Source organism: Echeneis naucrates, chromosome 4 (assembly GCF_900963305.1).
Source record: "Echeneis naucrates chromosome 4, fEcheNa1.1, whole genome shotgun sequence".
NCBI classification, from domain to species: Eukaryota; Metazoa; Chordata; class Actinopteri; order Carangiformes; family Echeneidae; genus Echeneis; species Echeneis naucrates.
The window spans coordinates 8,328,803-8,355,313 of NC_042514.1; the positions used below are offsets into that span (position 1 = coordinate 8,328,803).

At 41.4% G+C, this 26,511-nt stretch overlaps 2 protein-coding genes across 2 annotated transcripts in view; one reads left to right on the forward strand and one right to left on the reverse strand.

Moving 5' to 3' along the window:
- LOC115041993 (Rieske domain-containing protein) overlaps positions 1 to 10,001 on the forward strand; it is a 35,228-nt gene extending 25,227 nt beyond the window's left edge. The window contains exon 4 of the mRNA XM_029499966.1: positions 9,170 to 10,001. The gene's annotated coding sequence lies outside the window, so the exon portion shown is untranslated. The remainder of the gene's footprint in view (positions 1 to 9,169) is intronic.
- Positions 1,097 to 26,511, reverse strand: part of yjefn3 (YjeF N-terminal domain containing 3) — a 36,820-nt gene continuing 11,405 nt past the window's right edge. Inside the window, exons 2-6 of the mRNA XM_029499964.1 lie at positions 12,657 to 12,765; positions 5,578 to 5,688; positions 2,396 to 2,509; positions 1,538 to 1,688; positions 1,097 to 1,293 (exon numbers count right to left, since the gene is read on the reverse strand). Of these exons, the coding sequence (XP_029355824.1) occupies positions 1,097 to 1,293; positions 1,538 to 1,688; positions 2,396 to 2,509; positions 5,578 to 5,688; positions 12,657 to 12,765 (682 nt within the window). The remainder of the gene's footprint in view (positions 1,294 to 1,537; positions 1,689 to 2,395; positions 2,510 to 5,577; positions 5,689 to 12,656; positions 12,766 to 26,511) is intronic.

The window sequence follows — 26,511 nt, forward strand, 5'->3', positions numbered from 1 at the left end:
CTTAAATTAGATCCTTGAGTAAGTCGTGGTGAGTAAATAAATTATAATAAAAGAAATATTTTTGTTTGCCAGTACATCGTTTTGTGTTGAGGTATGCAGTATTTTATTGTCTGAAAACACGCACTAAATCTGTTTGTGTGTGTGGCAGGCAGCCATTTTCGGCGCCAATCGGAAAAGATCCATTAACACCTCTCAATACGCTGTCGCTGAAGTGGTTTGAGGGCAAAATAGACGTCAGCACCTTGTGGCTTTGTTTTCGGACTTTCCAATATCCAGCCTGTAAGAGGAGACTTTGGCCAATCACAGGCTTTTTTGTTTTGTTTTGTTTTTTTGCGAGACAGCGTGATTGTATTTTCTTCGGACAGGTAACTTCCCTTTCCTGAAATCTTAAATGTGTTCTTGTGGTTGGTTCTGCAGGTGGATTCATTTCAAAGAAAAGGAAAAACGGGTGGCAAGTTTTATGCTAAGCCCCACACCTGCATGCGTTCGCTCATTTTGAGGAAGATGTTTAGCTGTGAGCCGAGAAATGCAAGAAGGCAGCAGTATTTTCAAGATGTAGTTTTGTAGTTTTAGTTATTTTAGATAGTCGATTGTCGCTGCTTTAAGTCAAAGAAAACAGAAAAAAAAATTAATTGAAGTTTTTTTTTTTTTTATTACCGGACAAGAACTGTCTTAGCCTTTTATAAATAAATAAAAAACAATACATAACTCATCTCAGCAGCACACTTGATTAGAAAGTTAAATATAATAACATAAAATTATCAGAATATGAACATTTGAAGAAAAAAAAAAAAAACCTGTTGAAATAAAATTTAAGTCTTGGCCAAAATTCATCTTTCTCTTCTGACTGTTGAAAGATAAATTTCTACCCTTCAAAAAATAATCAGTGAACAGTGTAATGCTACAGCTTTTACAAGTCGATTTACACAAAAAGTCATCATGCTATTCCCTAAAAAGACATGACCGGAACAACAATTTCTAAATATTATCTTCTACTGTAGCTCAACATGACATTTGGCCAATCTGTAAAATGCAACAGAATTGATTAACTGGATGTTTTTTCGAAATGAAGATTGGCTCTTGTGTTTGCCGTGTGTTACAGTTCTATGAGACAGTCTGTGCCGGGGTAGTCCGGGAGGTTAAGCTCGTACTTTTTCTGGATGTCATAGGGCAGGAAGCGTCCAGCCAAGAAATGCTTCCCTGAAAAACTCACAGCGCACTTCTTTGGTGCTGTAAGCGAGATGAGAACCTCGGGGTTTATTCCATCCTGGCTCGGTTCTTCTACGTCCCAACCTGAAAAAGACAAGAAAAGTATTTTGGTAACTCCAGCCTGGTGCGTTCATGCCCAGCAGGTAGTGTATTTGAGGCTTGATGAGGTCACGCTGTGCTGACTTGAGCGCAAGATTTATCTTTCGCGTACGCCTCCAAACCTGGAAAGCTCCTGCCTGAGAGCCAAGGCTCCTCTGGAGCTGCCTGGAGGCTCATTTATCACGGTGTGTTTCCGTCTAATATTCACCGTCTGTACACGAATATTCACCTGAGGGGACATCCACGCTGATGATGGGAATCTTGACTTGCTTCAGACTGACCAGAATCCCAGAGTAAGGCTCCTTAATGTTGGAGCAGTCCGCCTCTGGGCCCAGCATGGCGTCAATCACTACGTTGTAGGCATCATTTATGAGCTGCACCTGAACGCAACACGTCAGTCATTTTTAAACAGACTGTTCAATTAGTGGATCCCGACCTGGGCGACAGCTCCAGTGGGACAGGATTATTAAAGGAAAGGTTCAACTTTTTTCAAGTCAATCTAAAAACAGTAACTAAAATGCATTATTTGCAGTAACTGCTCGAATGGAAGTGCCCCTAAAAAAAAAACAAAACAAAAAAAAAACAGCGGCACGGTAAAATGTCAGGCCCAAAATCTCAGTAGAGTAATAATTCTGTCCAAAAGTACATTACGATGTTCAGCAAAATATCTGACATAGCCCCAAAAAAAAGTGTGTCCTCCTTTCCTCCTCTTTGTTCCTGGTGATTAGACCATCTCTGGAGCTAAACTGTTAAATCCTGCTGCCATTTTTTTTTTTTTTTTGCAGTGATAGAGGGCTTTGGGTTTCGTCCAGGCTTTCTCGTTGGAATCGCTTGGGGAAAGATTCGTTTTCACAGCCAGTATAGAGAGGGCCCTTTACAGTGACTAATAACTTTTGTAGCACAAATTTGTGCCTGAGTCTTTTTTTTTTAAGACTTGAGAACGTGAACCTATCCTTTAGCAGCACAGTTTAGACAAACTGGTCAAATCAAATTAGACATTTCTTCAATTTCACTTGCAACAGGCTCAAAAGGTTAGGAAGCAATGGTCTATATATAAAGTGGGCTATTTTGTAAAAATATAGCTGACCTCGGTGGGGAGGTAGGAGAGGAATGGGATGTCCATCTTCTCACACTGGACTGTGAAATCCTGGTGTAAACTGTGAGAGGAGCGTTTAGGGTGGTAGATGGTCGGCTCGTATTCCTACAAAAGATTTGGCAGCAGGGAAAATGAAGAAAAGGACACAAGGGGGGATAGAGGGTCAGTGATTTCAGAAAAGAGAGGTTGGGATGATTGAGTGAGGCTGATGTACGTACATAAAGTTGTCATCAACTTAAAGACAAGTCAAAATGGTGTTATCCGGCGCAGAGGAGGTGTGGTTTTCTGCCGTCAGCTTCCAGAAGGAACAGTGGAAGCTAAGAGGAGTAGAAGCCGGACTCCTACAGTTTGAAAGGTCCCTGATGCTCAGCAGGATGCGGCTTTGATCGATGGCTTTCACACTCGCACACAGATAAATCTTAAAACCTGGGACCTGCTGTCAGCTATGTGTGTCTGTGTGTTCATGTGCATATGTTTGTTAGTGCTTTGTTTTGTGGTTTTTTTTTTAATAGTCACATAGATTACTTAACCTTTAAAAGCCAGAGTTAGGTTTCGTCGTGTAGTCGGAGTTATGAATAGAGCAATACAGTCCACATCAGGAGCAGTTTGGGGTCGACAATACACATTCCCATTCTAACGTATCTGTGCTGTTCTTGCTATGTTGATGAAGCGCAAACATTTCCTAAAGTGCTTTTTGTGCCATGGCAACAATGATTAGGTACGCCCCTCTCGGTACATTTGGCATGTTTAAATGTTCATTATTGTAAACAGGACAATAAAAAAAAAAAAAAAAAGGACAAAAGGAAAACCATCTGTACGATTTTCCAGGTTGTCGTCCAATCTGGATGTTGATCCATCCCTGTAGAGCGGAGCTGAGCGGTGGTGCTCAAAAAAATAAATAAATAAATTTAAAGTCAAGTCATTTAAAATGTTATTGCTCTGACTCAGTGAAAGAATGTAACTAAATGCATTTACGCCACAAATTTAATGCGTTTGCTCCACTGCCGTTCAAATGAAAGTATTAATAGGTTACAGGAGCAATACATGTGGATTTTGGAAAAAAAAAAAAAAAAAACCCCACTAATGATCATACAGCGATTCAACTTCCTATCTTTATGAAACGTAATTCAACTAAACAGCTAAACAAATAAACAGTAATTTAAAAGAAATAAACAGCACCTGTTCTTTTAAATTTGTGTAAGCTGATGTGATCAATCAGGCCGGGGAGCGTGCTGCCTCCTCAGGGATGCTGAACCAGTGAAAGCACCACAGTGACTGACTAATTGAGACTCAAATAATATCTGCCATGTGTGTGTCTCTGGTTTTGTCCTTGACCTCACCAGCAGTTATACATCAGATGGTGTGAATCTTAAGAAGAGCTCGTAATGGCACAACTGAAATCTACCGTGAATTGCAAACAAGTGAGGGCGCTGACAGGGCTGTTTCCAAATCAGGGTTACACCTCCTCACCTTGTCGGCTGATACAGTTGTAGGATTTCAGACACAGCCCATTACAAGTGAAGGTATGAGGCCTGCATCAAACTGATGAAAAACGAACTTTTTTGAAAGATGACAACACAACACACGGCTAGCAACAGAGCTATGACGTTTCCATGCAGTGAGTTTCAAAAGAGCCCGTGTAATGCGCCAAACATCACATCATGTCCACTTGTTTTACAGTCATGTGTGTAATACACCAAAACGAATGTGCAGAGGGGTTCTTTTCTTTTTATACTCCAGCTTTGATCGAAAGGTACCTGTGTCTTCTGCTACGCTGCATGATGTTATTCCATAGCAGTCGAAATAATTTAAGATGGACAACAGATTCAGGCACGACTTGATTCTGTGAACATGGACATCTAGGAGTGGCGTGAGAGGGGCGCTGGCCTGTTCTCCTGCAGCTGATCATTCATTTATATGCTCTGTCTAATCACAGCTGTGCATCATGGGCTCAAGGCTGTGCGTGCACATGCGTGGGTGTGCACATGCATGTCTGTGTGTGTGTTCATGTCTCACGTGTATGCCTGCATGGCTCCTTGCTGACAGGAAAAACATACACTTGCAGTCCAAAGTAAGTACTCAAGTTTCTGGATGTAGAGCGGACACAGACAAGTGTCGCCCCGATCTGTGCTGTAGTGTGCAATCACTGCAATAATAAAGTTTTATTTATAGTACATTTCAAAAATGCACAAGAAATAACAGATACAGAAGGTAAAAACATTAGAAACCCTAACCAGCAGCAGACAAAATGCATAAACGATGCAATAAAAAAAAAAAAAGAGAGAATCAATATCCAAGTGGTTTGTTTTTTTTTTCCCCCAGGTTAAGTTTTTAAGTTGCCCTTTATTAATTTCTCAACTGTTAACACCATGTATAACCCTCAGACCTGACCTTTGACCTCGGACATGGCCTTAGGAGGGGAACCGACGGAGTGGGAAGTGAGAGGGGGGCAGAGATAGACTCCACGGGGAATCTTCAACGAAGTCTGTCTAACATGGTTTTAATCAGACCTGTAAATCTAACGTGTCAGGCACATATGGTAAAGTGCATAGATGCATTCCTTTCTAAACTATAGACCACAACTTTTGTTTGCCTTCCAATAAAGTCATTGACTGGGGCGTGACTATCGACCTGGGCACTTGCACTGCAGTACAAAAGATTATGGAGACTGTCGCAGGCTGGGAGAAGATGAATCTTTCCTTGGGGAAATAAAAAAAATAAAAAAATAAATAAAAAATACAATACCAAAATAACTAAAAACTAGAATATTTGTCCTGATCTGTCAGTCAACATGTGGTTTGAGAAGCAGACATCATGATTATGACATCATATGATGGCAGCCGAGCGTAAGACACAGACAGATTTAATGAGAGTTACAATAGCATGATATCATGGTTGTCTGAGTGCCCTCGCAGAGAAGGTAATAATAGGATAACTGCTCTGAGCCATTTACAGGAGCTGGAACACAATTCTCTCTCGCACAGAAGGGCTGTATAGGGGATCCCCTGTTAGTCCTGATCAGAGTTAAGGCTGTTTCTTTGGTTGTGATATCATCTAAATGACAAAATGACTGATATATCACTGATGTGTTGTTAAATATAATAAGGACTCACTGATGAAAATGAGCTTTATTATGCGCTACGTTAATGCACTTCGTTCAGTAGTTTACTCACAAACATGCGCAGGTGTCGGGCGCACACCAGGCCGATGGAGCCATTTTGATCTGGACCGCAGATTACCAGCACTGTTGGCTGCTTCTTTGCTAGGGAGCTGAGAGGGTAGGCCTGGTGGAGACACACATATAAGACACATATAAGAGACAGGGATAGAAGGAAGATCGATAGTCATCAGGATTCAGCAGTATCCGTCAGACTTCTGGCTGCTTTTTTAGAGCCGGACATCCGATCTGTGCCTCACTGCAGCATACCAGGCATGCCAGACAGGAATGGCCAGTGAACTACCTCCATTGTCTCTTCTGCCTATAAGAAAGGGGTCCATTCTCATTAAAATAACCCTGGCAGCAGTGGAAAAATACCAGTGTCCTCACTGCGGGATGCTTCCGTATATATAACATATTTTCCGTCACAGCCCCTTTCCCTTGTAAATCACCCTGCACCTTCTTAAATACAGCAGGTATTTGCCTGTGTAGCTAATCTTCCATCTCCATCTGTGACTATTTGTGTGTGATTATATGGGTGTACACACACATTGCAGTTATGATTACGGAAAGCCCCGAAATATGCTTCAGTTTCCACAGATTTCCTTAAAGCACAAAACAAATTTTTTCCCACATTGAGGATTGTCAGCAGATGCTTTCAGGAGGTTTTGTTCAGCCGGGACATTATTGCATGACAAAAGAATGATTGTTAATCATTTTAAAAGGTCACAGCATCATTTCCAAAGTGAGAAAAAGAAGAACGTGAAATTCAGGAGACACAGACTTGTGGAAATCATGTCTAATTAGAACCCAATAAATGTGTGTCAGACAGACAGGCTCTAAGAGGAATTAGCCTAGTTTTATCACGTTCACGAGAAATCGTTCACATTTGAGTTTACAGCCTAAAGATTGTAAGCATTTTGTAATTACACAACCCGAATAACATTTCTTACAAAATAGCAATGAATATTTGCAGCTAGTGTATTTCTCAGTAATGCATAAATGAATCTGATAACTTCTAACTTTTTACATGGATGCTCCATCGTTAGCGTTGTTCCAAACAATGTCATGCATCATTTAGTCCATTTTCCCTTAACTTCTTATCATCTATCCCAGCTCAACCTTCTGTTCTGTTTTTTTGTTTTCTATACGTATGAATAGATAAGAAACCTCCTCAAAATAAAATCAGGACATTTACCAGCGTTGTGTAACTCACACAGTGGTTGTCGCCCTGTTATTAAAATCGCTATCCTTCCAAAACCTTTTTTTACACTCTGTTATTTCAATTGTTGTAAGTTATTGTTTATTATTACTGTTATAAGTGCGCAATAATTACAAATGACCAACGCTGTAATTTAGGCTGTAGTTACATAATTGATGCTAATGAAAACTTTTTGTGCCAGTTCATCCACTGTTGATCCGTGACGAGCTGGAAATAGCCAACGCATAAAGCCCATTAACTTCCACCCTCACCACTTTCACAACGAGGGAAAGTTCATAAGGAGAAATAGGCCATTCCCTACACTGTATAATTGGTTATAATAAGACTCACAGCACATTAATTAGAGCAATGAATCTAGGAGAAGAGATGGTGGCCATTATCTCCATCATAACAGCTCAGATGAGAAATCATCGTCCGCAGTCAGATGGGGGAGTGTTAAAGTCACGGATGGGTAATACTGGGAAAGAGAAGCAGGGAGTGATTGAATATATATTTAAAAAAAAAAAAAAAAAGACAGACACTGACGTGGAAAGTAAAACTTAATAGAAGTGTCTTTCATTTTAATATATAATGAGGGAGTTTCACACCGGGTAACCTGATCTTTATGGCACTTAATGGAACATGTTACTCTTAATTCACTGTGGCACTCAGTCAATATGGCCATGTCGGGCTTTCTTTGCCGGGCTGCTCTCTTAGTGCAAAAGCCATTAAAAACGAACCGTATCTGATAGTGCTGACCCGTCCTGCTGTGAACTCACCCATATACAGTAAGCGTGACTAAAGAAGCAGTGAGGTGTGACTTCAAGCTGCACCAGTCAATGTATTTTTATGTTTAACAAGCGCTCAAATAACTTTGTGAGCGCTAATGGAGTCTATTGAATTGTTAGAGAATTATCACCTGACTCTGCAGATTTACAGAGCATGTTTTTGATCATTGGTTTGGTTTTTCAGGCCCACAGCACCATACGTTCCACATGCAGCAGGAAGCAATTTTCAGCAAATTTCCCCCTGGCAAAGCCGCCTTGCCAAGTGTCAGGCAGCGACAGTTAAAGTAAAGAGTGAAGTAAAAGGTTGTTTTCCTCAGCTAAAAGTGGAACGAATGCTGGACTCCAAGTCATCTGGTGGACCCAAAAAAGCAACATTTTATGTCTGAGCGTAAACAAGTTCACATGAGAAGGCTTAATGACCTCTAAGTGCTGAGGGCCAGTGAGGAGGAGTGAGGAGGAGCAGTGATATCAGTGCTGGAGCTATTTGATGACGGAGGAGCCATTAAAGCCACACAACGGTGGAGGTGAGCAGCCATAAAGGGAGCAGGCAGCGCTCTCATATGCATTCATGCATTTGTCTCATCTCACTTGGCACAGAGGCTTAATACACGGCGAACACCTTCCAGTCATTTGGTCTGACAGTGTACTTTAAGAACTGATTAGTACGTGGGTGAAGTCAATTAGCAGAAGAGGACACAGAGACTATTTCTAATGGGCTCTTGTTTATGAGGTCTGTTCTGTTGAATATGCTCCTTTGTTTGTTCTTGAATAGTGAACTGCCAGGGCAATCTTCAAGCAAATGTTGAGTTCCATGACAACTTTAATCACCATATTAAAATCAACTTGCAAGTATGATCTAATTCTTCGTGCTTTTAGACGTATTACACACTTATTATGAACAAAAAGTAGATGGCACAGCCAAAACACACCAAAGTCATCTTGATTTCTGGCCAATAGCGATAATGCCCTCACTCCTTTCTATTCATTTATATATATTTATTTTAAAAAAAGTCAACTAATAAAATTGTTCAAATGTTTGATTTTTTTTATGATATTTTGGATGCGTATGAGGTTTGTGCAAGTGCAGACAGATGTTTTGTTGGATCTGTCGAGCACATTTACGATCTGGTCTTTTGCTCTTCTGTAAACTTTGGACATTTTCTCTTTAGTTTGCTGAAGGTGCAGTCCAAACAGCAATGTCAAAAACAAATAATTTCTTCTAACTCAAAACCACATCATAAATGGGTTGTACGTATAATATTCAGGAATAAGCGTGGGGTCAGGAGCAGAGCTCTGCTAGGACCCCCACACACACAGTCTCTCCCACACACACCTAAAAAAAAGAAAAAGAAATGTCTGATTGCAATAAAGTCTCTATGGGAATACCTCTTTGAAATAAATGCTAAAGACACATGTGCCTTCACCTCCAATCAATCTGAAACACACATGGAGCCTGAGAAAACATGATCAGGGTCCTAAATACACAAATATAGTCACATGCAACACAATTCTGCCTTTAATATCACATATAAAGGCTAAACTAGGGTCCCTGGTCTCCTCTTAACTACAGGCTAATTTATTGCAGTGAAGTAACAGTAACGTCTCTTGTCTCCACTCAGGTGATGAAAAGCCTCAGACTGATACGGAGACACACACACAGTCTGGAGCTGGTGGCTGTGGATGCTGGAACAGCAGCAGGATACCTTCCAAAAAAAAACAACAACCCAAAACCGGAGGTGTGGGCGTATGTGTGTGTGTGTGTGTGTGTGTGTGTGTGTGACTGAGGACATGATTGTTTGTGTGGTATATGTGGAAGCCAGCAGCAGCAGCAGCAGTGGGCCTGCAGTGAAATCAGTGAAATCAGACCGTCTGCATCTCTTTCTACTGTAATTTCCTTTAAATAGCAGTGATGTCATGTAAGCGGTAGCGCGCTGCTGGCGGCTGCGGGCAGCAGCCGTCCAGGCCATGTTTTTCTAGAAAGGCTATGCTGACGGGGGCTGAAGGTGGAGGGCCCGGGCATGAGTCCAGCAGCGGCTGATGATAATAGAGGGGAAGTAGATGTGGTGGGTTTAATCACTATGAGGGGAGAGCGCTTTTGAGTGATGCTGCCACTTTGCCTGTCTCAAGTTTTATTCCTCTTCTTCCCTTTTTTTTTCCCCTTTCCCACAGTTCCTCATTTTTCATTTCACACCCTTTAAACTGCTGCTGTTTTGTCTGTCCGTCACCCCCCAGGAATGTAACTGCTGTCTTCAGTTCAACATTAATGAACTTTAACATTTACAGCTATTCATGAGACTTTCTATAAAACCAAAGCAATTAAAACACTCAATTCAGCGCCAAGCATGAAAGTAGGAGTGACTAATATTTGAGACTGTGAGAGACGTACTTGTATTTAATGTTTGTTTGTTTGTTTTGGCCGAGTAACGAGCCCTGATGGCAGCATTGGAATAGTAACACTGACATTAAACTGGCTGAAGGGTGTCTTATTTTACACATTTTACAGACAAGGCAACATTTTAAACACCAGTTTGGTCACTGCCAGACATGTTTCTCAGAGGAAACTATCTGGCCTTTAAATTGCTAAATGTTCAATTAGCTAATTGACTTTGTCTCTTGATTGACATTTTTCTTCTCTCTCTCTCTCACTGAGAAGGAAGCGTATAATTCTAACTGGAAACAGTTTGCATATTTAGCCAGAATGAAGTGACAATGGCAATAATGGAACGCAACGGTGAAGCTCATCAGGAAACCAAAAGTAATGAGCAAAAATGCTAAAATGCTCCATCTAGATGAGAGGAACGGCGTAATAGGGTGACAAGCCCGAGTGGGTTTGTCATTACAAGTAGCACCTTTCACATCAACACCATTATTAAGGAGACAAAGTGATGGTTTCAGTCCCACAAATCAACTAGATTTTCCTTAGAAAACTCTGACATCGTGTCATTGAAAACATTGTAAAAAAAAGCTGAAGCTATTTTGAAGGTATCTCATTAAAGCTGCTGTTTGTTGTTCGTGTATGTGTCATTATGTCTTCGTCTCGTCACTCTTTTCCTCATCATCCCTCATCTTGACAGTAGCATGAGGTTTCACGTGTCTTGTAGCTCAGACTGTTATTCGTCACAGCTTGCTGAAGAGCCCACTAAGAAAACCAGCGGGGCACTAAATCAAGTCGGCGGTCTGGTCCAAGGGAACCACACGTGTTCCCATCAGCCCTCCACGCACGCACTCAGACACATAATGACACGGCAACCGCACAGCAAAAGGAGGAGAGTCGTGCTTCTGGACCGGCGTGGACGAGGAGCACAAAGTGAGCTCAGGTGTTCTGCCCCAAGGTGAGCTGCCCGAATGTTTGGAAGTAAAGGTCACAGAAGGTTAAAACATTTCCTCCACATAATGATCAGGCATTTTGTATGGCATTTGATGCAAATTAGGAGAGTCTAAGTAACAGCAGCTGTGACTTTTTGCCTCTCTCCTAAGTCAGACAGTCACACCAGAATTTCTCTTGGTTTTGTGATAATTAGTGTAGGCAGACAGACTGTGCAGTGGCTTCAATAAAAAAATAAATAAATAAATAAAAAATTGAAATGGTTTGCCGAATGATACGCCATGTAGTCTATTAAATGGTTTTGCACAGGATTTGGTAGATTTTTTTGACAGATTTTATTTGAGTTGAGCTTGGAATAGGGGTTTTGTACTGGAAGGTTTTACACAGAAAAGGGACACAATTGGAAAAATTTGCTCGACCATCTTTGATTTTTGGCCTTTTTCTTTGTATTCAGAAACATTTTGCAGATGTGGGGGGAAATTGCAAGCTATCGCAAAGCAAAGGATTGACTGAATGTGAAACCACACAAAATGTGTGAAAGGAACTAATTACTTGAAAAAAGAAAAAAGAAAAGAAAAAAAAAACCTGACATTTTCAAACACTAACTAAACATTTGTGGTATTGAACTTTCCTGCGGCACAGAAGAAAATTTCAACTCTTCAATTCATGGAAAACATGACTAAATACATGAAAATCGCTGGAGTTTACAGAAACGTGGTGCTGCCACGTCAGTAAAAGAAAAAAAAAAAAAAAAAATCAATATCACGTTATGACAAGATACGTTTATTGTTACAACAATAAACTTATCACATTATAAAGTGATAATTCATATTGTTATAACATGAAAGGTTTCGTGTTTGAATGTGGAAACGGAGAAGGAAAATGGTTGATTTACACCATTTGATCTAGTTCTTCTTCATGCTTGGGTTGAGACATGGCGAGATTCCACTATTTCTGCGCATGGTGGATGATGATGAAGTATGCGCACACTACGAAGGTTTTAAAAAAGCATGGGGCTGTACAGAAGGAAGAATGGGTCCGACCCTCTGGAGGTATATTACTCTAACAATAAATTATCACGTTATAACGTGATAAACATGCATTTTGTAATAAGGTGAAACTTATCCCGTTATAACATGATAAGTTTGTATATTGTAATAACGTCAAACGTTTATTGTTCTAACAATAAGATGCATCTAAAAAAAATGTAACTGGCAATATGCCCTTTAACAATCCAAAGAAGCTTTGAGTGTGACACCACGGTCCTGCAGTGGCCCCTTTCACAATAAAACAGCTATACAATCTCACTGGAATGACTTTATTGCTCTAAATCTTTGATTTAAATTGATAGCATGCGACTGGTTCAGACAACACAAATATGGATAAGTAGAGATTTTTGTATGGCTTTTGAAAGAGAGAAAAAGTTTGCCTCATGCAATGCTCTGCTTCATATGCTCATGTTCACTCTGTTGGCCTCTGAAAGGAGGCACCATAATGGTCAGGGTTTATTATTTATATTCAAAATATTGCAGTTGGAGAACATTCAATAATTAATAATCTTCAACCTCTTATCTGTTTCCAGGTCACGAGAGTGCTGGAGCCAATCCCAGCTCCCATTGGGCGAGGGGCGGGGTACACCCTGGACATGTCACCAGTCCGTCGCAGGGCCACAGTTGGAGACCATATAAACCATATAAAATTTCATTCACGTGCACTCCAGTGTATATTTGAATGGCAGACTAATAATAAAGAGAGATGTGAGAAGCAGAAGTTGCACAGACCTTGGTGATGGCAAGGGCGCATGCTTGTCCCCAGATCTCTATCAGCTGCTGTTGTCCGAACCTGTAGTCCTTCATCAGCTCTGTCTCGATAGCAGCTGCCTCCCCTTTACTGTCGGGCACAGAATGACATATGGTTAGTAGGAGTAGTATCCTGATTGTTTATCAGGGTCATCCTTAAAACTATCAGCAGCATAGCTGTAGTGGTGTTGCTCCTCGGGGAGAAAGGTCAGACTGTGTTTAGCATTTAGCTTCAGCCCATTCCGAGAAGTACTTGCTGTGTAACTCATCATCTTAGCCGCCAGCAGAAATGCGCTTGATGCAAAGAACTGAAAGTTGGAATCAAAGTCATTTCTGCCTGAATGTTAAGTGATGACATAACAAGAGCCAGACAAACATTTGGTCGTAGAAATTCTGTTTGCTTCTGTTCATATTTAACGTTTTTACTTATCAACCATCCCTGTTAGACTCGAAGTTCATTTCTGACATACAGAAGCATCCAAACATCTGAGTCACTTCAATGGGACATCATTTCTCCATGAGCAGTGGTGCGATTTTGTCAACAAGTATTGTCAGCTCTCAAGCTTTACAATCTAATTGTGCACAGCAGCATGCTACGCTATGAATGTGAAGCGCAGCTTAACAGATCTGCTCACAGGCGCGCCTAAGTGGTTGTCGCATACTGTGTGTCGTACATGTGAATGAGTCAAGGTCTTCTCATAGCAAACTTTTACGGCGTCATTAAACTGGAGACAGAAAAAGTCAGTGGCAAACTGAACTGTGGCCTTTACAGCAGCGTGCATGTGCCCATATGTTTGCGTCCACTTGTTTTCTGCCGTTATATCAGTAATGGTCCGTTCACATATGTTTGATCTGCAGTGATTGCCGCTTTGCTTCCTCCGGCTGCTCATAACATGATGGCACTGTGACTAATGCTGCTGTATTAAAAGCTGCTGCTGCACTTTTAGCCACAGATTTGCGTGCGCGCGTGCGTGTGTGTGTGTGTGTACGTGTAATATGTGTGACAAATGCAATCAGGACAGCACACCAGCAGGCAGGTGACAAGGCCACAGTGCTGTCACCTTTTATTCTTTAATTCAGAGCATGAAGAGAAACTGGTCAAACCAAATCTATCGGCCTTCCTCATTTGAAACCTGCCTGTGTAATCCACATTACTCTACAGACACCTGGTGGGCCCGATCAGTACTGCAACTCTAAAATCTGGACGATAAAAAAAAAAAAAAGGCACTTTCAGTCCAATACTCCATGTTATTCACTTCACTTCAAAATCCCTCCCACCCCAGAGATGCAAGATAACATTGCACTTGCTGAATTATAACACAAGGGTCAGTCAGTGAGGGTAGATATTTGTGTCTCAACTAAATTCATTTGTCAGACTATTGTTGGGCAGTAAGTGCAGATGAGCAAGCAATCAATGCAGAAAAATCAATATTGCGCTCCAAATCAACACAGACCTGGCAGGGTCACTTCATTCTGCCTCAAAGCTCTGCCTATTATCGAAGATCAGGAGCTCTTTCTCACACTATGATTGAGCGTGTGTGTGTTTCTCTGCAGGTTACATCATCACTCCCATTATGTGTCGACATTATCAAAATAAACGTCAATGGATTCACAATATTCGAACATCGAGTTTCAAAAGACAAAGATAAAGATGAACTTTCCAACAGGTTTCTTTTAAATTGGGTCTGCAGTCATGTGAGCAGTAATAATACTGTACGGATTAGGCTGCTGCCTCACAAAAGATTCGTTCATTGTTCACGAAGAAAAACAAATGCCACTAATTCTGTTCTTTCTGTGCCAACAATTACGTGAAGGACTGTTTCTGAAACTCGAAATGTTGTTTTTTCAAATCTATTAGTTTGTGTGTGTGTGTGTGAGAGAGAGAGAGAGAGAGAGAGAGAGAGAGAGAGAGAGAGAGAGAGAGAGAGGCACTTTTCGCTCTTCTTTGTGGCATCAGTGTGACTGATACACAGCTAGTTGCTGTTCCTTGCTTTCTTTTAAGAAAGATGCATGTGTACGTGTGTGTGTGTGTACGTGTGTGTGTGTGTGTGTGTCAGCAAGCCGGTGGTTCCAAATGGGGGCTTCTGGCATTTACCTGTGGCAGTGGAGCGACAGCAGCTGTCACCCACAGCTCACCTCAGGGATGTTTCCTGAGTCACTGTGACAAATTGATCTTTGGAAAGTTCACCTCAGTCCACAGTGCTCGCCCCGGGTTTTGCTGCACCACAGCTTCCTGCAGCAGTCCAAAGAATTTCTCAAGATTTTTATAGAAGTTAAAAAAAAAAGAGACATAAAAAAATATTTCACACAATTATGCATTGTTTTCAAATAAAGACCCAGCAGAGATATTGATTATTGAGGCTTAATGTTTTTGACAAAACAAAATGTGAGTCTGCTTGCGTTTGCCAAGAGGCCCGGCCACAAGAGAGCAGCAGAGTGTTTGGACAGGCCACAGCCAGATAATGATTTCGTGATAAATTTCATGTCTTTGTATTTACTTGGCATCTTCGGTGATGAGGAATGCTAATTTTTAATTGAGCATTTTATTACCTGAAGCAATACTGAGGGACACTGGAGAAACTCCATAAAATCAGTTATGTTTGCTTTTAGAGGCGCTAGAAACTGACTGAAAGCGTCGATTAAGTAAACGCCCAGTCCTGTTGTTGTCGGGGTGTTGTATAAAACAACATGGAGTCTTATGAACAGCAGGTGGTGTTGCACCTGAAGCCACGGTGGTGCGGCAGCCAGCAGCTTCACCCATCGCCCCTCCCCAGAGGTAGAGATGATTTCCCCATGCTGGGTGTGTGCTTCTGCAATGTATCACCTTTAGTGTAGCACTGCTCAACTGGGATCATAACTCAACTCAGCGCGCCTGTTTACCTTACACATGAGATACAGCGAAATGAAACTTTAATGGTCCCTTTGGGGACATCGGGACACTCCTGCAGTAACTGTCAGACGCAAACATGGAATATTAGAAGACTTAAAATAACAACAGAAGTCGGGGAGTGAAAAAAAAGTGTGGAAATAGGGTGTACAAAACATGATACTAATTATTTCTTCCTATTGTTTCTCTACAACTTGGACATATTTGTGGTTACATTAACAGAAAAATTGTTTTGCAACTGTACTTACAGGAAAGGTAGCAAAACAGTCTGAGCAGCACACAAAGAAATGAAACACTCACACAACAGCCATATGTTACAGAATTAATTTACTGGAGCTGTGAAGCCTCCAGTAAAATGGCACATGAAAACCCTGTTTTTCTAACACTGGAAGACTGAAATAGCCTCGTTTTGCCACCCCACCTCTCTCAGTTTTCCTAATTTCCACCTTTCCAGTGTAATCTGCTGATGGGATATAGTGCATGACTAAAATAACTGAAAGAAAGTGGCCAACAATCTCCAATTTCATATTTGCTAGGGGGCTCTACATGTGAAAAAGCAAAATAAGACGGACACCATTTTGTTTTATAGAGATAAAGCTATATGCTGTATCAGGAGAGATTCTGAAAACGTTTCATGGTTTAAGCACCATTAACAAGTGTAATTATAATTGATTCAGCGTTTTAGTTGATGTCAAAAATGCTTCACATCCATATTTACTGTAAATATTCCTGGTTCAACATTATTAGCATATTATAAGACATCATTTCAGTTTAGTAATGTTATTAAATGTTTTTTTCCTGCAGCCCTGTTGCAACATGCTCCAGATTTACTGTTGTGTAATCAGCTAAACTGCACTCAAAAGTAAAAGGCCATACGCATGATGGGAACTGCTCTGGTCTCTCAAGGAGCGGGTAATTATTAGTCAGACCTCTACAGCAGAGGTGACGGACAGATTAAAGACAGTCCTCTCCTGTGTCCTCCTCTCTGCCTGCCCTCTCTCCCATTATCCAGCCACCTCTCGCTCCATTTCACACAACATTTGTTGATGATACTTCAAGCCTTTTAAACACAAATAAAGGGCCACATCAAATAACTTGTTGATAAAGAATCCGTGACATTTCTGCATACATTAGCATTTTGTAGCCGTCAGTCACAATGAGATATACATAGACAGATATATAAATAGAGTGCATAATACAATGAAAGGTTTTGTGCTTATTTGAAACTGTTGTTTCAGTGAATAAGTCATTGTGTGCTTGAAGCCTCTCTTCAGTGAGTGATGTGTTCCCAATGAGAGGACAAAGAGCAAGAAGTCCATCTGTGGAAGAATAAACATCCTCAACGTGAAATCTCGCATCAACGCATCAAACGCATCAAAATTTATCGTCAAATATGTCATTGTCACATCAATATATGCAAACTTTACCTGCTGTATTTTAAATAATTGTTGAGCTATTTTAGTTAAAAGCGAAATAATTATTTGAGCAGCATTGCCCTGATGCCAGTATTCTCACTAATGCAGTGGACATTTCATAAATATATTTAAATGAAAAGTGTCTGCAACACAACTTTGTCCAGACGCTGAATCTGAAAGACAGACTATGACTGCTGAGGTATTTATAACTCAGGTTACTGCAAAGCTGCATGAAGAGAGGGCTGAACTGTGTGGGTAGATGAATGGTATGGAGTTTGTTTTTTTGATTGGGGAGTTGTCTGTCTTTTTAAATTCTTTCCATATTTTTCCCTTCAACTATCTGTCAAACAGATGTGTTCTTATACAAAAAAAATAAATAAATAAATAAAAGATATTCTTCATATTAATTAATAAATAAACAGCAGGAAATATGTCAAGGAGCTTTTCCAACTGCGATTCAAAAATACCTTGAATGAACAGTTTGACCTGGATGTGCATCATATTTCTGGTGCGCCACACAGAACCAGAATGATGGCAGATGGAGGGGTGACAGCGAGGAAACAGGCACACAAAGAGAGAAAACAGAGCCCGACAGCGCACATGACGGCACAAATAACTCACCCTGGTTGATTAAATCAGCTGTTTTATCTTTTTTTAATACGCATTTTTAACCTGAGGAATTTCCTTCAGCGGAAAAGTGCAGACAGTAAATGGAACGGCACATCGCTGTATAAACAGAGAGGTGAGGCTGCAGCCCAATCATTACTCAGTTCAGGCCTCACTTTCATCACTAACCTGGAGATAATTTTATTACACACAGTCAGCCTTGTTCCAGCTAAAAGGTTTTGGTCATAATTTGGCATCGTCTATTATGCATTAAAGTGTTTACTCTATTGCTGAGGGATGGATCCCTTGCTATCATAACCAGATTACCTGTGGGTTTTTTTTTTTTTAAGATGTGAGTGGATCTAATTTAACACGTGTCATCTCAGGACACCTTTCATCATCAGTCAAGTATCATGGAGCGCACCTCCAGGAGCTCCCGCAGCATCCAGTTAGGAGGTGATGTAAAGGGGAAAGGTTGAGGAGGGACGACAGCAGGGAAATTCAGGCTGGTTCAGTGCGGAGAGGAAAAGATTCATCTGCTTTTAAAAAGGCAACAATGGGAACAGCAGCAGCCAAGTGACACGTCAGAGAAGGATTTTCCGAAAAATGAACACTTCCAATGACACGAACGGGCGCTGCTTTTGTTCTCCACAGAAAAACAGTAATAATCATAATAACTGGTGCAATACAAACATCAGCATATCTCAAATGGAAATCAGTGCCCTACGTCTGAATGTACGAGTGTGTAGGTGGGTATGCATGTGTTTCTGCACAGTCCAAGCATTCCAGTTTAGCTGATGGTTTTTCCTAAGGCACCTTGCCAGATGTCCAGCATCAACATTTTCTGTTTGGACATACAACAATGTGTGTAAACAACGAGCAAAAAACACAAATGAGTCCAAGTCATTAGGAGTTGTTGACGGAGTCTGACTATTCACCCATTCATTTGTAGACTGCCAGAGGCATAAAGATGCATATTACATTTCCGTCTGGATAATTTGAGTATGGGCAGGAGAGTCAGGTGCCACAGCGGTAGGGGCGTCTCATAAACAGCCTCAGCTGGCAGATACGAGATGGCCCTGTGCTTCCATATGGTCCCATTCAAGCTGTCCACCATGAGCCCCATCATGCTGCTCAATTCTTATCAAATCAGGATGACATGATCCACTTTGTTTCAAGTTTCCTTGGGCAATAATTTAGGAGTGGCTATATGTAGCATGTGCACGAGAGGCAGAGAGAGAAACAACCACATCCATACGACTGTCTGCACCAGCATCGTTCTTTCAGATCAGCCTTAATCACATTAGTTGTCCGCTCATGTTCCTCATATCCGGAACAAGAAGACAGACATTCTTTCGATAATCTCAATCACTGGCTCCTGCATTTCGCTCCCATAATTCATCTTATCATCGAGCGGATACACACACCTGAGACACATAGAAGATGCTCATGGATCATCTTTAGCCGGAGCCACAGGTGTTGGCCGGCCCATTTCATTATCATTTCATCTGTGTGCATCTTCTTGATGCTAAAAACTGTCCATCCGTGAAGCAGATCTACTTATCCCTCGTTTTGTGATGTCATGTGACTACTAAAGGATCCAAATAGAGGAGCAAGCACCCACCCACTCACACACACGCACGCACACAATCTCACACACACATGCACAAATAGACACTGAGTGCGCAGGACATTCATGAGTGCAAGCACACCCACGGGTTACATCATCCACATGGCCTTAAACCATTCCACCTAGCACGGAGAGTAACCATGGATAACCTTCTCGGCTTTAAACCCAGCTCCCTCAGTTCGGGGCCAGGGGCCATCAACATCAAATCACGAGGCCTATGTTGTCACATCCTATTCGATTCCACTGTCATAGGGTCTCGTCCTGCAGGTTCTGCAGGCAACAAATAAAGCCCAACATCATTTCAAAGGCTGCTGGTCAGAAGAAAGGGCAATGACATGTGTGTCACTCAGTGACCTGAAGTTTTAATAACAAAAATATATCAGCTGCCGTGTGCTGTAGGAGGAGCAGCTTGTCTTTGGAGAGCACTTCAGCTACAGATGACTCTCTGTTGGTCTTGGTCAGGCACTGTGTAATCACATTAAATCAGAGACTGAGTGCACTCACACATCCCATCAACAATTGTCAAAATCTAGAGATCTCTTTTCTACTCTATACAAACTGTGCATTATTCCGTCAAGGTTCTTCGAGAACAAATTACCTGATTTTGCACAGCACTGGTGCCATAGTAACAAAATTGCCATGCCTATTTATATCTTAAAAAAATTATTCATTCATATGGTATCCAAGTGATAGTTTCTTCTGTCCCTCAGCTACTCACATGGCCAGTGATAAACAGACTATTTCCTCCTCTTCACCTGATGATATGTTTCACAGGGAGTGTTCATGCTGTAACACATTTGAGTACAATGGGAAGGATACAATCCCTCAGTGGCTTCCCACCCACAAAAACATTCAGATTGTGTTGGTCGCAGCAAATAGAAATGTAAACAAAGAACACAAAATGGTGTGTATCGTCTCTATTGAAGAAATTCTTCTCAGTACAACTGAATGATCCACAATTGTTTCATTGCATTGCACAAATAAACTTGTCAGTTAACATTGCCAGATCAACTGAACAAGGCCCCGAAATCTAAAAGATGTTAAAATGCTTAAATAGCAAAGAGTCTTTATTGTTGTGCCAGCTTGTTGTGTGGTAGCATCAGACCTCAAACACGCAACAGTCACCCTCAGCACTGACTGTTCTAGCCAACACTGAACTTGTTGGCACACTTCACTGTTGGCAGACAAAACTGTGTTTTCCTAACTGTAACTGTTGTATTCAGATTAATAGTGTAACTCTGCATCATGTATCCCCGAACACAAAGTGATGAAGCAAAGACTGACGTTAAAATAAATGTAATAAAATCACTTTTAACGTGAGACTGCAATTACACTGAAAAATGAAAGAAGCAGCTGTATGAGAGAAGTCAAAACTATCGTGGCAACATTATGAAAGTAAGTGAGGGATAGATGAGGAAGGTGGAGAGGCAACGGAAACAGAGGAGGAGAATGTGGCGCAGCATAATTAGAACCGCTGCTAGCAGCATGAGCGAGGTACAAAGGGACAAGCCACACTAATAAAGCCCTGTCATGATGAGGGCAGTCTTCCTGCAGCCTTCTCTGCTGGATGTGCTTAATGAATACTTTTCTCCCAACCTGCAAACTAAGAGATCGATGCTTTTATGTTGCTGCATGAGACAGTGTTTAATCAGTGTCAGTGATCTATCATTATGTGTTTAATGTTAGCTTGGAATTGATAGAACCACAGAAACCAACCAGCGAGTAGCAATCTGTTCACAGTTTTTCAGTCCGGTCTATCCCACCAGGCCCCTGTCTGCAGCTTTTACACCCATTTGGCTCCAGATGTCATGGCTGGTTAGCTACGGGACGTAGTGTAACAGAAAGAAATATATAGCAGGTGGACAAACATGGAGGAGGAAAGGAAATGGTAGAAAATAAGCAGAGAACACAGAATTCACAAGCAAAATGGCAATTTAAAAATGTGTCAGATAGCTGAATGAATTCCAACATGCAATGCCCCACTAATTAGGCTCAAGAACTGGCTTCTCCACAGGAGGGCATTTATTTTATTATTATTTTTCCCTATAGTGGAAGCTCTGGCAGTTTATTAGCACTGCATATTTTGTGGGTTTATTCATCCATTCATTCATTTTCTACCTCTCGTTTCAGGGTTGCAGGGGGTGCTGGAGCCAATCTCAGCTCCCATTGGGCGAGAGCGGGGTACACCCTGGACAGGTCACCAGTCCATCGCAGGGCCAACACTCAGAGCCAGACAGAGACCAACAACAGCCGCTCAGGAAACCCACGCAAGCACGGGAAGAACATACAAACCCCACACAGAAAGGCCCCAGGCCCAGGAACCGAACCCAACAACTTTCTTGCTGTGAGGCAACCGCTCTGCCGCTGCGTTGCCCTGATGCATTGCAAGAATCAAGTATATCTTGTGAGGCTCAAAACTTCATGCTGATAAGTCCAATGGAAATTTCACGTATAAAGTCTTTTATGGCTCCAGAGGGATTTTTGTTTTGGAGCTTAAGAATCCAAGCTTGAAAATGAAAGAAATGAGTTTGCCAGTACATTCCCTATCATCACTTGAAGCGCTGATAATCCAAGGCTACATTAACTGCTAATAGCTTGGCTTACCCAGATATCAAATCAAAATGTTAGTGAATGAGTTGAATTGCGGGTAATGCAGACACTAGGTTTTAAGAACGAACTGGATATTAAAATGGGTGTAGACTCCAAGTCTGAAGCCAATAAGGAATTTAAACTTACACTCTATTTAATGACCATCAAGAGGCAACTCAAAAAAGTCTAATTTTATTGAAGTCCATGGGAAAACGGCCCATTTTCTTCACATTGCCTGAGAAAATGTATCTCAAATAAGTTTCAATTCCCTAAAGTATTATCCTATTTATAGGAAGATAAATGAAAAAGTAGGGTAGGTATTGGGCATAGCTCCTGTGTGAGAATAAGGATAGAAGACAGAGCAGATCAGATCCAACAGCCAAACGACAATCTCACAAATCAATAGGCGATGTTTGTCGTTAGGTGGAAACAAACATATGGATGTTAGTGTTGCCCTGAGTCTGTCAGAATGCAATGAAGTAGCGGTTTGCAAATATATTCACAATATCTAACTCAGAGTTAATATTGTGACAATGTTGTCCACTCTCCGCAAGCAATAAACACTGCAGGTTTTAGTCCAAACTAAAATATATCAAATGCATTCACCAGCTAATAAAGAAATACAGGTTGAGGTTCAAAATGATTGCAAGAGTTCAAAGTGTGAATGCAAACCCACAGTCCGATTTAGACTAGAAATATTTAGAAGTTGGAAGTACCTGAAGTACAACATTTGAGAGCAATTCAGCCATCAGAACCAGCAGCATCAGTAGTGCGGCCGTCCTCAGACTAGTTTCAGCAGAATGTTAACATGCAACAAGATCATTGTCGTCATTTTGGAGTGGAGGGTGACTTTGGTGTTTATGCCTAAAGATTCCAAACGAGGTGTTTACAACTTCTGTGCATGCAATGTTGTTTTTGCATCACGGCAGAAATAGAAAAAGGTGGAGGTGTTATGAGCCTGCAGGGCATCTAAGCAGCTCTCTCTCTCTCTCTCTCTCTCTCTCCCTCCCTCCCCCTCTCCCCCTCCCCCTCATCCCCTGACAGTTCCTCCTTGGAGGAGGGACAGCGGGGCAGGTTCAGCTGTCAAATAAAGGACTCACAGTGGGCCCACCAAAAAGCCTGCATGTAGTTCTATCAGCTCAGTAATTATTCCGTCTTATTTCACATGAAAGCTAAAATATCTGCAAAATGCCTCAAATTATGCTTTCTGCTGCATTAAAAGGATAAAAATAATCACGACTCTACTCCCAAAAAACCTTACGCACACACGCACTAGCTAGCTAGCTAGCTAGCTGAATTTTGTCCATCTCAAACTGGAAATATCTTTCTGGCAGGTGGGTTAACACGGAGGACACACTTTACACGTAAATAACAGATTGCACATTAATGAACCCACAATGCCACTGTCTCAGTTACTCCAAGCCTGTTTGTAAGCAAGGCTTTGTTTTTGTGACTGAACTAAAGCCTTACCCAAGTGTACTTGCACATACAAGTGCACACGCGCGCATGCACGCACGCACACACACACACACACACACACACACACACAAACAATGCACAGGATGTGTATAATTGATGAGCACACCAGTAGGGGGAACGATGAGAGGGGCCAGAGAGCCATCACATCGAAAGTGACATTCGGGCCGACCTTTTGTATCTATGCTGCCATGTATGTATGCATATGTGTGTGTGTGTGTGTGTGTGTGTGTGTTTGCAGGGAGAAATGTTTAATGAGAGGTGTTAAGAGATCGAGGCTGCTCCCAGTGATGATATGGACAACATTCTTCAGGGACGCTTTGAATAAAAATCAGTGAACATTACAGGTCAGTTGAAAATAATGCTGAGGAAAGAGGAGTTTCTATGATGAGTCGTGTCTTTGTTTAACAGTTCATTCTCTGGGCTTTAATTCTGTTTTCAGAAATCTGTGATGAAATGTGACCGACTTAGGAAAATGAAAATGCTAACATGATATGAAAAGTCCTGTTGAGGGAAAAAAAAAAAAAAAAACACAAAAAAAAAAACCAAACAAACAAACAAACACTGAAAACAGAAAACGCACGACAGAATAAAGAAAAGGCAACATAAAACCCAGAAGAGAATCTGTACAGTAGACCAAGCTCCTACCTATAGTTTATTTGTTTTGTTTTTTTAAGACCATGGTTGTCCATTTGCCAAAAGAACATAGTGTTTACCAAATGGGAAGAACCCATGAACTGTCCACATGCTGGACAGCCACGGATGAACACAGGTCCAGTTTCAGCAGTCGTGGAGAAGAAAGAAACATCAAGCCACATCTGGATTTCATTGCGCAATGTTTTCACTTTTTTCTTTTAACCATATTTCATTAGCATTAATCTAGTTAGAGAGTCTACTCTGAAAGCACGTAATTATGTGCATGATTCCTAGTAATTGTGCTTTCACACCTCTAATGGAAGCAAAGCATCCAAGCCTGATAACAACAGCGGGACAAAAGAGACACTACCAAAAAAAAATAAATAAAAATCTGAGAATATGAATGCAACGTCTGTCACACAATCATGAAAACCCTGTCATAGTCAAGTGGTGTTTCACGAACATTGTTAGCCTGCACCGGTGGCATTTTGTCATTGACACAAAACTCACACAACAAATTTTACTCCAGCTGCCACTCAACCATGTTCCTGACTCCAGACTCGCCTTTGGCATCATCCCTAAGTGACAGACAGGTTTGTTTAAGGTCCACATGGGCTGCTGGGACTGCAGGCGACCAGCTGCTTTTGCACTGAAAGACCTAGCTGTAATGTATGCACGTGGCATTTCCCATACATTGGGAACTGGATTACACACAAACTGTGCAGCCTGGAAAGCTGATCGGGGGGGGGGGGGGGGCAGTATATGAAAACTGGTGGGTTTGTGTGCGTGCCTGCGTCAGTCCTGGGACATACACACAATGCTCATATGAGTGTGTCAGTCAATGTGTTGAGTCAATCTTCCTCACCTCCCTCTAAGATGGTTATGAGGTGAAAGAGCAACAGCAGCAGGGGGAGAAGGAAATATAGATGTCCCTGCATACTGCAGAGGTGTGATGGGGAGAAGGAACTGTCACACAAAGCCTGCTGTCACTGCTGCCTACACAAACACCTCTGCTGAAGTTTTATTCCACTGGTTTGTATCGCTATAGCCAACTGACACGTATTAGACTAATGACCGACCATTAGCTCTGATTTGCAGACTCTTATTTATACAGCAGTGTTGAAAAATTGGTTAAACTTGCGCACATTTAGAGGTCGTGAGGATAACCACTGATGCACTACAGCTTCAACTGGTATCCACCTTATCTCCTGGAAACGTATATCTATATAAGACACAGCCTCAGAAACCCTCTCCTCTGGGCACAACTGGTCAAGGCAATTATCCAAAGTCTAGAGTTACTGCCCAAAGAACCGTAGATTATAAATATTCTTATTCAGAATTAATTGGATGGCCATTATTAAATCTCAATGCTCGCTTATGTCATCACTTTGATCTTGACTGTGTGTCGTGGAAATGAACTTGACCAAGGAACTTTGTCAATTTCAATCAATCACTCTTCTAACTCTGCTCTGGGTCTGGATCTTTTCTTCCTAACTTTGGTGCATGTTTTAAAATTTTATAGATAACACTTCTGACAAACAAATAGACAGACACGGTCAGAGGTAATTACAGCAAGCTGATTTCATACTTTCATTTTTGGTTCTGGGAGCAAGACAAAGTTGGCACAGATAGATGAGGATTCATAAAAACCATTATAGAAAAGCATATCTCCAAAAAAACATAAAAGGCCAAACAACAGAGCCCCATTCATCTCCTCTGTGCTTTTCTCTTTTCAGTTTCATTCATTTTCTCTCCCTGTCCTTGTCTTCTCTCAGGGGTCTTGATCCACTCTGGGTAAATATTTAAGTGATTGTTCTGCTCAGTCTTCCGTCTGCCTCGCTGTGTTTCCCACTGCATGCCTCTCTGCATCACAATTAGTCCCTGAGCTGACGGGCCAAAGGGGAGTCTAAACCGTAACAACTGTCCATCACATCTGCACCCTGCACCTCTACTCATTGTCCTGGAAATGGACCAAACAAATATGAAACCCAAACCATCAGTTTTATGACGACGACACACGCTTTCCTAGGTGCTTTCATGTACGTCATCGGCAAACCTGTAAAACGAACATGAAGCTAATTAAATGCCGTTTCTCGTTGGTCTATCTCTGACTTTCAAAAGCCAACTTTCATTTCTAATTATAATCATCATTCAGTGAACAGGGAGGACACAGTAAAAAACAACAGGGCTACAATATATCCAGCCCCATGAAGACAACTCATTTACATAACCAGAATTCAGGGACAGAGTTAATCCGAAGAAAAACACAGCCACAATGGGGACCCAGCAGAGCCAAACAGTGAACCCAATTACTGAAAATTGGGTGAGCCTCCTTGGCTGCAGGCACAAGCACACATTTAGACGCCGAAATGCTCAAATGCACACATGTTAAAGCCTACACAGTTGGAGACACGATATGAGGCCAAACAAACTGTTCCTTCCGCAAACTCACATGGACATTTTCAGAGCGATTCAAAATTTGGATTTACTCGATTCTCTTCTTTTTTTGTACTGAAATTGTTTCATTTTCAGAGACTATTGGAACTGCAGGAAACTAACGGCGTATCCAGATTTAACTCGCCATGGCGTTTTGCAAAA